At 37.9% G+C, this 14,387-nt stretch overlaps 1 protein-coding gene across 3 annotated transcripts in view; it reads left to right on the plus strand.

Moving 5' to 3' along the window:
- The window catches only part of SNX6 (sorting nexin 6), a 61,227-nt gene extending 47,304 nt beyond the window's left edge, over window positions 1–13,923 (plus strand). For 2 of the 3 annotated variants that reach the window (XM_081122059.1, XM_081122061.1), the window contains 4 exons: window positions 684–770; window positions 7,386–7,545; window positions 7,626–7,711; window positions 13,207–13,923. In XM_081122059.1, coding sequence (XP_080978185.1) covers window positions 684–770; window positions 7,386–7,545; window positions 7,626–7,711; window positions 13,207–13,260 — 387 coding nt within the window. In that variant the 3' untranslated portion in view covers window positions 13,261–13,923. The remainder of the gene's footprint in view (window positions 1–683; window positions 771–7,385; window positions 7,546–7,625; window positions 7,712–13,206) is intronic. The other variant, XM_081122060.1, reaches the window with a different exon arrangement.
- The last annotated feature ends 464 nt before the right edge of the window (window positions 13,924–14,387 follow it).

Genomic DNA, 14,387 nt, shown 5'->3' on the forward strand with positions numbered 1-14,387 from the left:
ATACCCAAAATACAGATATTTCCAGTTGTCTCATAAATGGCTTTTTACAGTGGAATTTGTTTAAGTTGGGATCCAAACAAGGTCCCCATATGGTATTTGGTTGACATAGTACATCTTTCTTTATCAAACTGTATCTCTCCAGACAGTATGGAGAGTTCTCATCTTTTTAGTCTGACATGGTTATTTCCCATTTGATCCCAGTTTAAACTAACCACATCTGTTTATTGCTCCGTGGTGTCTTCAAGCACATTTTGTTAATATTTTGACTGTGTTTTTTGGTTGTCCTCAGTAGGAGAATTAGTTTCAATTATCTAGTCTACCATTGCCAGCTTTATCACTTTAAAATCATGTGTACATACCAGTTGCCATTGAAGTGAATAGAGAGAAAATATAAGTGAAGCTGAAGGATGATATTGAAACTCTTTATAGCCAAGAAATTGAGTCAAATATAGAGTTCTTCCATAAATTCACTAATTTCATTTGATCTCATCTTTTTTCTGTTCATTTTTTGTCAGTTACAAAGAAAAGTAATAGACTAGTAGAAAAGAGAAGGAAAGAAACCTAAATTACATAGGAATTAATGCTACAGTTATTTATAACTTTAATTTTTTTATAGTAATAAGGAAAACACTGAGCGTAGAATACAAGTGATGATTAAATGCCCAATTTTTCCCCTTTTTCAGAAAATAGAAGCACGAGTGTCTGCTGATGAGGACCTCAAACTCTCTGACCTTTTAAAATATTATTTAAGAGAATCTCAAGCTGCTAAGGTAACTTTATTGTTCATTGTTTTTTTAAGTGGACTAACAAAAGGCCATCTCTTTAAAGTTGTTAGACTAAGATTGTCAAAGATGATTTATTTCTTGATTTTAAATTACATTTTCTTTTTATTTACTTATTGATTTTAAAGAGAGAAACATCGATTTGTTGTTCCATTTATTTATGCATTAGTTGGTTGATTCTTATATGTGCCCTTACCAGGGATCGAACCCACAACCTTGGCATATTGGGATGATGCTCTAACCAACTGAGCTACCCAGCCAGGGCTAAGTTATGTTTTCAAGTGTGAATTTTTTTTTCTCCTTTCAGAAATTGTAGGTCAGGGAAAAATAAAAATTTCCTCTGTAAGCTTTGGATACAATATAGTCTAAATTTTTTTTTTATGAATTTGATATATTTATTCAAGTAAAATGCCTGCAAAATTAAAAGTAAAACCCCCAAATAACAGTTGTATAGCTAAAGGATTCCTAATTTGGTCTATATCCTTTATTGAAGGTGAGGGATCCATAAAACAAGGATAGGTTTTATTTTAAGGCAACTCAAATTTCCTTTTGGAAATCTGTCTAGGTACAAGACTAAAACTCTAATAAAAAAAATGTTTAACATCCCTGCCTGGGTGGCAGTGCGTGCAGGAGGCAACCAACTGATGTATCTCTCTCACATTAATGTATTTTTTCTCTCTCCCTTCTCCCTCCCTCCCTTCCATGCTCTCTACAAATCAATGGAAAAAGTATCCTTGGGTGAGGAGTAACAAAAAACAAACCAAAAAAAATGTTTAACAGAAACATCTTAAAAGCACAGAAAATTTAGTGACTTAGATACTCAGAATCACTGTTAATTTATGAATTGAGATATTGCACAGAAAATTCCCATTTGATCAGTGAAGCTTTGAACACCATTCCTTCATTTCGTATCAAATTATAAATAATCCTTTTAACTTTGAGGACTTGCATATATACCATCCATATCAAATCATTTTAAATCAGATTGTGCCTTACAAACTATTTACATTGGATGGGCCAGGATAAAATGAATTGTTCACTTTTGAAGACTTTAAATTTATTATTTTATTATAATATGTAGTAGTTATATAGATAACTTTTTAGAATGAAACATGGCTTTTAAAGTAAATCCAAATTTTTTAGTAACCACAAGAAAGAATTGAAACTTAATTGTAACAATTTTTTTTAAAAACCACAGTGATGTATCACCATACACCTTAATTAGAATGGCTAAAATTTTTAAAATTCTGCCAAAAATTATAGCAACTGGCCCTGGCTGATGTGGCTCACTTGGTTGCGTATCATCCAGTGCACTGAAGGGTTACTGGTTCGATTCCCAGTGTGAAGTGTGCAGGAGACAGCTAACAGATGTTGTGTTCTCACATAAATGTTTCTCTTTTCTCCCTTCCTCTCTCTCTCAAAATCAGTAAACTACTTTAAAAAATTATAGCAACTGGAACTTTCATACACTGTTAGTGGAAATATGATGCAATGCTTTGGAAAAGTGTCAGAGTTTCATTAAAAACTATGATCCAGTCATTCCAGTTTAGATATTTGAAAGCATATGTCCCCACAGATGTTCAAATCAGCTTTATTTGTAGTAGCTAAAAACTGGCAACAACAACCTTAATGTTCACCAACAGATGAGTAAATAAGCAAATTATGGCATAGCCATACAGTGCAGTATTCCCCAGCAATAAAAAGGAATGAGTGACTCATACAAGCAACAACATGGATGAATCTCAAAATAAAAGATTGTGAAAGAAGCCAAACAATAAAGAACGTAGTTTATACTAGAGTTCACTCTTAGTGTTGTACATTCTGTGGGTTTTAACAAATGTGTGATGACATGTATCCACCATTATAAGCGTCATACAGAATAGTTTCACTGCCCAAAAATCCTCTGTGCTCCATCTATTGATCCTCCTTCCCCCTAACCCCTGTTGGTCTTTTTTATTGTCTCCATAGTTTTGCCTTTTCCAGAATGACACATAGTTGGGCCTTTTCAAATTGGCTTTTTTCACTTAGTAATATGCATTTAAGTTTCCCCTGTGTCTTTTCATGGCTTTATAACTCATTTCTTTTTAGCACTGAATAATATTCCATTGTCTGGATGTACCAAGTTTATTTGTCCACTGACCTACTGAAGGACATCTTGGTTGCTTCCAGGTTTTGGCAGTTATGAAAAAGCTACTATAAACATTCATGTGCAGGTTTTTGGGTATACGTAACTTTTTGACTCTTTTGAGTAAATACCAAGGAGCACAATTGCTAGATCATATGGAAAGAATGTTTAGTTCTGCCAAACTATTTTCCAAAGTGGCCGTACCATTTTGCATTTCTGAGAGTTCCAGTTGCTTCACATTCTTACCAGCATTGGGTATCGTCAGCGTTGTGGATTTTGGCCATTCTAACATATGTGTGATGGTATATCATTGTTTTAATTTGCATTTCCCTGGTAGGTGATGTGAAGCATCTTTTCACATACTTACTTGCCATCTGTGTATCTTTGGTGAAGTATCTGTTAAAAAACTTGGCCTTTAACCCATTTTTAAATTGAGATGTTCATTTCCTATTGTTGAATCATAAGAGTTCTTTGTGTATTTTAGATAGCAATCCTTAATCAGATATGTATTTTGCAAATATTTTGTCTTTGTCTGTAGCTTGTCTTCTCATCCTCTTGACAGTTGTCTTTGGCACAGCAAATTTTTTTTTTTTTTATCCTTACCGGAGGATGTTTTTACTGATTTTTAGAGAGAGAGGAAGGGGGAGAGAAAGAAACATCGATCTGTTGCTTCCAATACCTCCCCCAACCAGGGATAGAACCTGCAACTTTTTGGTGTACAGGACGACTCTCCAAGCAACTGAGCCGCCTGGCCAGGGCTGCATAGCAGAAAATTTTAATTTTAAAGCAGTCCACCTTATCAGTTATTTTTTTCATAGATCATGCCTTTAGTGTTACATCTAAAAAGTCATCACCAAGCTCTGGCCAGTTTAGTTCAGTGGTTAGAGTGTCAGCCCATGGACTGAAGGATCAAGGGTTCAATTCCAGTGAAGGGCGCATACCTCAGTTGAGGCTCAATCCCTAACCCCAGTTGGGGCATGTGCGGGGAGGCAGCCAGTTGATGTGTCTCTCTCACATTGATGTTTCTCTCTCTGTGTGTCTCCCCCTCCCTTCCACTCTTTTAATATATATATTTTATTGATTTCAGAGAGAGGAGAGGAGAGGGAGAGAGAGAGATAGAAACATCAGTGATGAGAGAGTCATTGATCGGCTGCAGCCCGCAACCCGGGCATGTGCACTGACCTGGAATGGAACCCTGATCGCCTGGATCCTAGGTCGACGCTCAACTGCTGAGCCACTCCCGGCCGGGCTGCCTTCCACTCTCTTTAAAAAATCAACGGAAAAAATATCCTTGGGTGAGAATTTAAAAAATAAAAATAAATAGAAAGTCATCACCAAACCCAAGGTCACCTGGATTTTCTCCTATGTTATCTTCTAGGTGTCTTCTAGTTTTACCTTTTACATGTAGATCTGTGATCTATTTCAAGTTAATTTTTGTAAAGGGTGTAAAGTCTGTGTATAAATTTATTCATTTGCATGTGAATGTCCAGTTTTCCTAGCACCACTTGCTGAAAAGACTGTTCTCTATTGTATTGCCTTTCCTCCTTTATCAAAGATCAGTTGACTATATTTTCGTGGGTCTACTACTCGGCTCTATTTTGTTCTATTGATCTATTTGTCTATCTTTTTCTAACAGTGACACACTGCTTAGATTATTGTAGCTTTATAGTAAGACTTCAGTTTCAAGTAGGTAGTGTCAGTCCTCTGAGTCTGTTCTTCTCCTTCAATGTTGCCTTGGTTATTCTTTGTCTTTTGCCTCTTCACATGAACTTCAGAATCATTTCGTGGATAACTACAAAAAAAGTTTTCAGCTTTTACAAATAAAACTGGTATGAATCGATAGCTCAAGTTGGAAAGAATTGATTCTGACAATACTGAGTTTCCCTGTCCATCAACATAGAATATCTCTGCATTGATTTAGTTCTTTGATTTCTTTTATCATTTTTTGTTTGTTTGTTTTCCTCCTATAGGTTTTGTGTATATTCTGTTAGATCAGTACTTTAAATATTTTATTTTCTGGGGTGCAAATGGTATTGTATTTTTAATTTCAAATTTTACTTGTTCATTGCTGGTATATAAGATAGCAGTTGACTTTTTTTTTTTTTTTTAAACATATCTTTATTGATTTCAGAGAGAGGAAAGGAGGGGGAGAGAGAGATAGAAACATCAATGATGAGAGAGTCATTGATCGGCTGCCTAGCCTGCAACCCGGGCATTTGCCCTGACCAGGAATCGAACCCGGATCTCCTGGATCCTAGGTCGATGCTCAACCCCTGAGCCACGCCCGGCCGGGCAGCAGTTGACTTTTGTGCATTAATATATTCTACAACCTTATTATTCTCATTTATTAGTTCAGGAGTTTGTCAATTTTTTTTTTTCCTCATATTTCCGCATAAGCAGCCATGAATAAAGACGGTTTTATATATTTCTTCCAAATCTGTATACTTCTTATTTCCTTATTGCATTATCTAGGATTTCCAGTACAATGTTGAAAAGGAGTGGTGATATGCGACATCCTTATGTTTTTCCTAATACTAGTGGGAAAGAAAGCTTATAATTTCTCACCATTAAGTGTGATGTTAGTTGTAGGTTTTTTGTAGGTGTTTTTTAAATCAAGTTGAAGTTCCTTCTATTTCTAGTTTGCTGAGACGGTCAATTGATTGTTGACAAAGGTGCTAAGACAGTTTAGTGGAGAAAAGGAAAGACTTTTCAACAAATGGAATTGGACAACTGAATAGTCACATGAGAAAGTAAAGTTCGACCGCCTTTCTCACATCACATATAAAAATATACTCAAGCCCTAGCTGATTTTGCTCAGTGGTTAGAGCATCGGCCCACAGACTGAAGAGTCCCAGGTTTGATTCTGGCCAAGGGCACGTACCTCGGTTACAGGCTCAATCTGGGCCCTGGTCAGTGCTCGTGCGGGAGGCAACCAGTGGATATGTCTCCCTCACATCGATGTCTTCTATCTCTCTCTCTCTCCCTTCCACTGTCTCTAAAAATCAGTGGAAAAAATATCTTCAGATAACGATTAAAAAAATAAAAATGTACTCAAAATGGCCCTCGCTGGTGTGGCTTAGTTGGTTCGAACATCATCCCATGCAGTCTTGGTGCATGCAGGAAGCAACAGATCCATGTTTCTCTCTCACATCACTGTTTCTCTCCCTCCCTCTCCCTTCCTCTCTCTCTCTAAAATCAATAAAGAAGCCCAGCCAGCTGTAGCTCAGCAGTTGAACATTGACCCAGGATCCAGGAGATCACAGTTCGATTCCTGGTCAGGGCACATGCTCAAGTTGCAGGCTCGATCCCTGGTCAGGGGCATGCAGGAGGCAGCCAGTCAGTGACAACTCTTTCATCATTGATGTGTTTCTCTCTCTCTCTCTCCCTCTCCCTTCCTCTCTCTGAAATCAATAAAGACATATTAAAAAATAATAATAATCATTTAATATGTGTCCTTTTGTGTATGGCTTTTTAAACCTTGCATAAAGTTTCAAGTTCATCTGTGTGACAGCATGAATCAATACCTTCCTTTTTATTGCTAAATTATATGTGTGTGTGTGTCTGTGTGTGTGTGTATTTCTCACCCAAGGATTTTTTTTTTTATTGATTTTAATTTTTTTTTTAATTATATCTTTATTGATTTCAGAGAGAGGAAAGGAGAGGGAGGGAGAGAGATAGAAACATCAGTGATGAGAGAGTCATTGATCGGCTGCCTCCTGTACGCCCCCCACGGGGGATAGAGCCCAAACTAGAGCATGTGCCCTGACCAGGAATCGAACTGGAACTGGGATCTCCTGGATCCTAGGTTGATGCTCAACTGCCAAGCCATGCCGTCCAGGCTAATTTTTTTTAAAAATAGGTTTTTATTTATTTTAGAGAGGAAGGGAGAGGGACAGAGAGAGAGAGAAGCATCAATGAGAGAGGACCATCGATTGGCTGCCTCCTATACACCCCCTACTAGGGATTGAACCCAACTCGGGCATGTGCCCTGACCAGGAATTGAACCTGTGCCCTCTTGATTCATGGGTCGACACTCAACCACTGAGCCATGCCAGTTGGGCTGATTTCATTTTTTAATGAAATATCCAGAATAAGCAAATCTATAGAGACAGAAAGCGTTAATGGTTGGGGTGGGAGGCGAGGGTGGAGAGTGACTGTTGTTAATGGATATGGGGTTTATTTTGGGGGTGACAAAAAATGTTGTAAAATTGTAGTGATGGTTAACTCTGTGAGCATCCTAAAAACCATTGAATTGTGAACTTTGAATGAGTGAGCTATATGGTGTATGGATTATATCCAAATAAAGCTGTTATATTTAAAAAACACAAGAGTAACTGGCATATGATATTCACTGTATGAGTGTTATCTCTGAGGAAGATTAGGTGGCAGCAGTGCTAGTGGTGGCGGTGGTGGTGTTGGTTGAGTGTAACTAACAAAAATGTGCGGCATGTATTATTGTGAAACATTCTGTCTTATAGGATCTCCTCTATCGAAGATCTAGGTCACTAGTGGATTATGAAAATGCTAATAAAGCACTGGATAAAGCAAGAGCCAAAAATAAAGATGTTCTACAGGCTGAAACATCCCAACAGTTATGTTGTCAGAAATTTGAAAAAATATCAGAATCTGCAAAACAAGGTATTGTTATATTAACCTTTAACAAGGTATGCTTTACACTAATATATAAATTAAATAGTTAATCCTAATTTCTTTCACAGAACTTATAGATTTTAAGACAAGAAGAGTTGCAGCATTCAGAAAAAATTTAGTGGAACTGGCAGAGTTAGAACTGAAGCATGCAAAGGTAATGTCATATTAAAGGTTTAATAATTTAAGGAACTTAAAATTTAAAAATGAGTCAGTTATGAAATTGATTCTAAGGGATACTGTAAGAACTATTCCTGAATTGAAATTAAATTTTTCAACATTATTTCACTCCTTAAAAATATTTGGTTTTAGTAAATAAATACCCTCTACAGCTTTTTTTACAGTATTTGTTTACTTTTAATTAAGTCCTTTCTTGTAGTTAATATAAAGATAAAGCTTAGCTCAAACCTTACGGTAATTTTTAAAATAGAGAATCTTAGAATTGAGAGAGACTTTTTAAATGATCTAATTCAAACAAGAATAATATCTATAATGACTCTGATGGTCAGCTCTGCAAGATTCTAGTATCTAATATGGCAACCAGCATTATTTTTTTGACTAGTTGTTTAAAAAATAAATCTTCCTGAATAGAAACAAATGTCACTTGAAAATTTATTTAGCCCGGCCGGGTGTGGCTCAGCGCTTGAGCATCGACCTAGGATCCAGGCGATCGGGGTTCAATTCCCGGTCAGGGCACATGCCGGGTTGCAGGCTCGATCAATGACTCTCTCATCATTGATGTTTCTATCTCTCTCTCTCCCTCTCCTTTCCTCTCTCTGAAATCAATAAAGATTTTTTTTTTTTTTTAAATTTATTTAATATTGCTATCTTCAGTCAGAGGGACTGGAAATTAAAAATGTATTCAGCCCAGCCGGGCGTGGCTCAGTGGTTGAGCATTGACCTAGGATCCAGGAGATCACAGTTCAATTCCCGGTCAGGGCACATGCCCGGGTTTGGGCTCAATCAATGACTCTCTCATCATTGATGTTTCTCTCTCTCTCTCTCTCCCTCTCCCTTCCTCTCTCTGAAATCAATAAAGATTTAAAAAAAAAAAAAGTATTCAGAATTTGCAAAACTATAAGTATTAAAGAAATTTAAATAAACTTTAAATTTTTGATACATTTATAGCATTTACACTCTAAAGTTATTAAAGCTTAAACACAAATCTCTGTAACTCTGACATACATATTGGTCAAAATTTTATCATGTGAAATAAGGAGGATAAGTTTTCATTCATATTTTACAGTTTACCTTTCAGATATATGAATACTTTATATCTTCTCTCCTCCAGGGTAGACATCTTTGTGCTAAAAATTTTTCATCCTATATACCTTAACAAGCTTTTTACAATATTATTGACCCTCCTGTCACTGCTCTTTTAAAATATTGCACTCAGAGTGAAAATATTCTTTTATACATGGACTGATTATTGTACACTTTCTTTCTTTTTTTAAATATATCTTTATTGATTTCAGAGAGAGGAAAGGAGAGGGAGGGAGAGAGAGATAGAAACATCAATGATGAGAGAGTCATTGATCGGCTGCAGCCCGCAACCCGGGCATGTGCCCTGACCGGGAATCAAACCCTGATCGGAAATTGAACCCTGATCGCCTAGATCCTAAGTCGACGCTTAACTGCTGAGCCACGCCCGGCCAGGCTACTTTTTTTTTTTTAATAAGTGTTTATTTGAGCCAAACTGTCTGGAAGCACCGTCTCAGTGCTCCTATGGACATGTTTCTTACAACATGTTTTATATGTATAAGATACGGGCAGTTTTTACTACCACATTGCACCAGCTTGATTTGGCTTATAATCACAACTTTTTTTTTTTTTTTAATTAGTCACTTTTTGAGCCCCTAATCTCTAGTTGTGTGTTTAAATTGTTTTTAGTAATTTTTTTATTTTTGTAATAAAAAAATATAAAATATACCATCTTAACCTTTTCATTTTAAATCCTCACCCATTGCCTGGCCAGGCGTGGCTCAGCAGTTGAGCACCAACGTAGGATCCAGGAGATCACAGTTCAGTTCCCAGTCCGGGCACATGCCCAGTTTATTGGCTCGATCCCTAGTTGGGGGCGTGCAGGAGGCAACCGATCAATGACGATCCTCTCATCATTGTTGTTTCTCTCTCTCTCTCTCCCCCCCTCTGCCTTCCTCTCTCTCAAATCAATAAAGATATATTAAAAAAAAAAACTCTCACCTGAGGACATTTTCTCCATCAATTTCTAGAAAGAGTGGAAGGGAGGGAGGAGGGGGAGAAGAGAGATAGAGTGAGAGAAACATCGATGTGAGAGAGACACATCTATTGGTTGCCTCCCGCATGTGCCCCGACTGGGGCCAGGGACTGAGCCTGCAACCAAGGCACGTGCCCTTGACTGGAATAAAAGGGTCTCTGGTTTGATTCCAAGTCAAGGTCACGTACCTCAGTTGCAGTTTGATCCCCAGCCCTGGTTGGGGAGCGAGCAGGAGGCAACCAGTCCATGTGTCTCTCACATTGATGTTTCTCTCTCTCTCTCCTCGTCCTCCCTCCCTTCCACTCTCTCTAAAAATCAGTGGAAAAAATATCCTCAGGTGAGGATTAATAATAATAATTAATGACATGATGATGATAATAATATGAAGATCAAATTTAATCTATAAGTTAAATTGTATTGGGATATGGCCAAGCTCAATCATTATGTTTTGTCTATGATTGCTTTCACAGTACTATAGCAAAGTTGAGTAGTTGAAAGAGACTAGAAATCTCTCAAAGTCTAAAATGTTTATTATTTAGCCCTCGACAGGAAAAGTTTGCCAACCACTAGTATAGATTGATGTCAGCCTCTGATTGCCAGATTTTATACTTTTTCAAATCCCTTCTGAAATGTGTTCTTAGCGTTCAGTTTTCTGATAGCTCTTCTAGTCCCGTGGCACTCAACTGGAGGCAGTTTTGTCTCCAAGGAGACATTTAGCAGTTTCTGGAGACATTTGTGGTTGTCACAACTTGGGGTGGGTGGATTACTACTGGTGTGTAGAGTCCAGGGATGCTGCTAAAATCCCACAGTGCACAGGACAGCCCCACATGAAAGGTTTATACAGTCCCAAATACCAGGCTTGCTGACGTTGAAAAACCCTGCTCTGAAGCTCGCCGAAATAGCTCAGTTGGGAGAGCGTTAGACTGAAAAACCTTGCTGTTTAATATTTCTTAATGATTTTGTAAATCTGAACAGAGTTCCATTTTGATCCCAGAATCCGTATATGTTATTCCAAAGACTAGATTAGTCAGATTCACAGCAAGGTGGTTTGAAACTACCTTGGATTTAATTTATTATAACTGGGATATGTGTTGTCACATAATTGAAATCTTGTTATAACAGAAAACTAGTTAGGTCAAATTTTTGTCCTTGAAAAGTAGTCTCAGATTCTTTATTAATGAAGTATAAAATGTATGGTAAGGGCAGTAAAAAAAAAAAAAAATGATAGTGCCCACTAAGGGTGTGAAGTGAGTCCTCACAGGCCCTGTTAGTAAGTTGTGGGTTAATGCACAACCTTTTGTCGGGCAGTTTGGCAGTGTGTCAAAGTGCAGGATGTGCATCTTTTGACTCAGCTGTAGACTTGAGGAATATGCCTTTAAGAAGACAATTTCACAAGTATAGACAGGCTCGGAGTCATTTGTCACTGTCTGTTGATATACTGCCAAAAAATTGACAGTAACCCAAACACCTAAAGTTGTTAAATGTGTGTGTTCACTTAATTTCAGACTTTCAGGTAGTTGTAAGGAGAGTACAAAGAATTCCTGGGTACCTTTCACCCAGATTCCCCAAATGTGCAGATTATCACATTTGCATTATCCTTCCTCTTTACACACACACACACACACACACACACCTCATACACACCTCATTTTGCCTTAAACCATTTGAATAAGTTGTGGATATGATGCCTCATCACTCTTAAACACTTCAGTGTGAATTTCCTAAAACCAAATAATTGTCTTAAATCATCATTACAATAATAAACATCAGAAAATTAATTTTGATACTGTGCTTATCTAATCCACAGGCCTTTATTCACATTCCACCAGTTGTCCCAATAATGTCCTTAACTTCAAAGGAAACTTCAAGATGATGTGTTGCATTCAGTGCATGTCTTTTTAGACTTCTTGAATCTGGAAAAGTTCCCGAGTCTTTGTATCACATAGCATTGGAAATTGTTCAAAGTACAGGCCTACAAAATTCCCCTTAATTTGGGTTTGTCTAATTAGGTTTAGGTTGTGCCCTTTTTGTAGAAATACCACAGAAGTGATGCTCATGTCTTCTCACTGCATCATGCAGGAGGCACATGCTGTTTATAACATTGATCATTGGTTAAAGTGATGTCTGCAGGATTCTCAGTGGCTAAGTTACTGTTTTACGCTTTGGAATTATGAAGTATTCTGCAGGGATTGTGTAAGCATCTTATCCCTCCGTCACCACTGTCCAGAGTGGTAGGCACTAGCCTGGTGTGGCTGTCAAACACTTGAGATGGGTAGTGGATAGTGCAACTGAGGAACTGAGTTTTTATTTACTTTTTTTTAAACAAGATTTATTTTTTTAGATTTTTTTTTTGAAATTGATTTTTAGAGAGGAAGGAAGAAGAGAGAGAGAAACATAGACGTGAGAGCAAAACATCTATTGGCTGCCTCCTGCATACCACCTACCAGGGTAGATCCTACAACCTGGACATGTGCCCTGACCTGGAATCAAACCCAGCAACCTTTCAGTGCATGGGACGACACCCAACCGAGGATACCAGCCAGTGCTTATTTGCTGTTAATCAACAGAAATTTAAATTTTATGTAGCTGCACGTAACTAATGGCTACAGCATTGATATTTTAGCATCATACTGTTTTTTGGCATCTATCCATGATTTTTACCTGAATCAAATATTATGATGGTTGCAAAATGGTCACTTCCTAATTCCGTCATTCTTTATATACTTCGATTGACCTTCTCGAAGTAGGTTTTCCTTCCACCCATTTTACATACTATGTAACCTAAATATTGGGGTAAAAGTATGTTTAGAGTTGTTTGTATGGAAATTAATACAAAACTTACAAATAGTAATACCAGAATAAACTGTGTGTTTCAAATACAACTGTAAACCTACTTTTGCCCTACCCACCCTGTACTTAAATTTGTCTTGATGCGTCTCTTAAGTTTGGATGGCAGTTTACATATTTTACAAATGGGTTCTTAGGTATGAATTTTACAAAACACTTTTGTCTGCAATATTACTATTTTTATAAAAACGCTTTAAATCTATACTAATGTATTCGTGAATGGCTAAAAGAAAATGGTAAGCACCTATCTCGCAGCCAGAAAATGTTCAGCAGTTTAGCTTGGACACAAGGGGCATATTTTCTCCCTCATCAGGATATGCTGAATCAAAACATTAATACTGGTCTAGATGGAAGCTCACTGAAGAACCTAGTATGTGGAAAATACTGTACATGAAGCAAATAACATAATCGTATGTCTTTAACCCTTTATCCGTGTATAGTAAGTAGCTGTTTCCAGAATTCTTCTGTCTTAACAAATTAACAGTTACGTGATTTCTCAAACTTTGTATTTTGAATGAGACCCTTCCAGACTATTGGAACGTGATCCTCTACTCTCCCTTCCTGTTTAGGGTAACCTACAGTTGCTGCAGAACTGCCTGGCAGTGTTAAATGGAGACACATAAGCCACACTCCACCTTCGGGTTAAAAAGGGCTGCCTTCCTTCAGATTTTATTTTTGTTTTCTTCATGATGTTAGGCATTTATACTGCTCACTGGAAATGAAAGAAACAGCTGACAAAGTGCACCTACTCTCCTCTTTTCTGAGAAACAATGGAGCAGGGCCGTCCCGGGTGCTGCCGACCTGTGGTGAACGCTGCTACACTCCCGCACCTACTGCTCCCCGGGGCGGCTGTCGCTCGTCCTGCGCTCGTCTTGCAAAGCCCAAAGTTCAGTCCTTTTTTAAAGTAGCCTCTATAACTCTGTGTATATTATGAATAGTATTCCTTATGGCTGCCAATCTTTATTTCCCTTTAAGTAATTTCTGAAGTTTAACCCTTTCAAAATATATTCTTCAAACAAGATAAAGGTCGCCACTACCTTTTTTTCTTTTTTTTTTTAATTTTGTTTTTAAGAAAACATTGTATACCACCTTAGCTCATCCATGTATCCTGGTAAAGCATCTTAATCAGACTTATTTTTAATCAACGAATATTTCTTAGAAGTTTTGGGACAGACTTTATGTAATCTTTCTAAGTATGATTTCTGAAGAAAAGCAAATGCATTAGTATGTTTGCCTTAAACTTGTAGACTAAACCAACTATTGTCAAATAAACGGTGATAAGAGTGGTGGTTTTTAACTCTGTGGTCATTGTATCACTCTGAAATCTGGAGTAGCTATAATGAAGCTATCTACTCCTCTGTCATGCTTTACAGGGCAGGTCTTAGTCTTTATTTCCCTTAGAGTGACAGCTTGGACCAAGTTCACCAATCCCTTTACAAAAGAGTGGACTGCTGCTGTGCTTTTGGCACTTCATGGAAGATGGAATCGGGCAGAGGCCGGTTAGAGGCAGCTGTTCCTAACATACAGGAGCTGAGACTCTGGTGTGCCCTGGTTCCCTGGATGCCATCCCCAGGTGGGCCGATTAACCCCGTGACACGTGCTGTGGAGCCGGTTGGTAGTGACGCCAGCGTGTAGGTTAGTATGCGGAGAGGGAAGTGTGCCCTAGGGAACGGCTCCTGCCGGTGGGGAAGAAATGGAAATGTGCGCCATGCAGCTAGGGTACAGCGAAGGGCACTAATTGTCGGTAGTT

This window comes from Miniopterus schreibersii (genome assembly GCF_964146895.1).
Source record: "Miniopterus schreibersii genome assembly, chromosome: 1".
Lineage (NCBI taxonomy): Eukaryota > Metazoa > Chordata > Mammalia > Chiroptera > Miniopteridae > Miniopterus > Miniopterus schreibersii.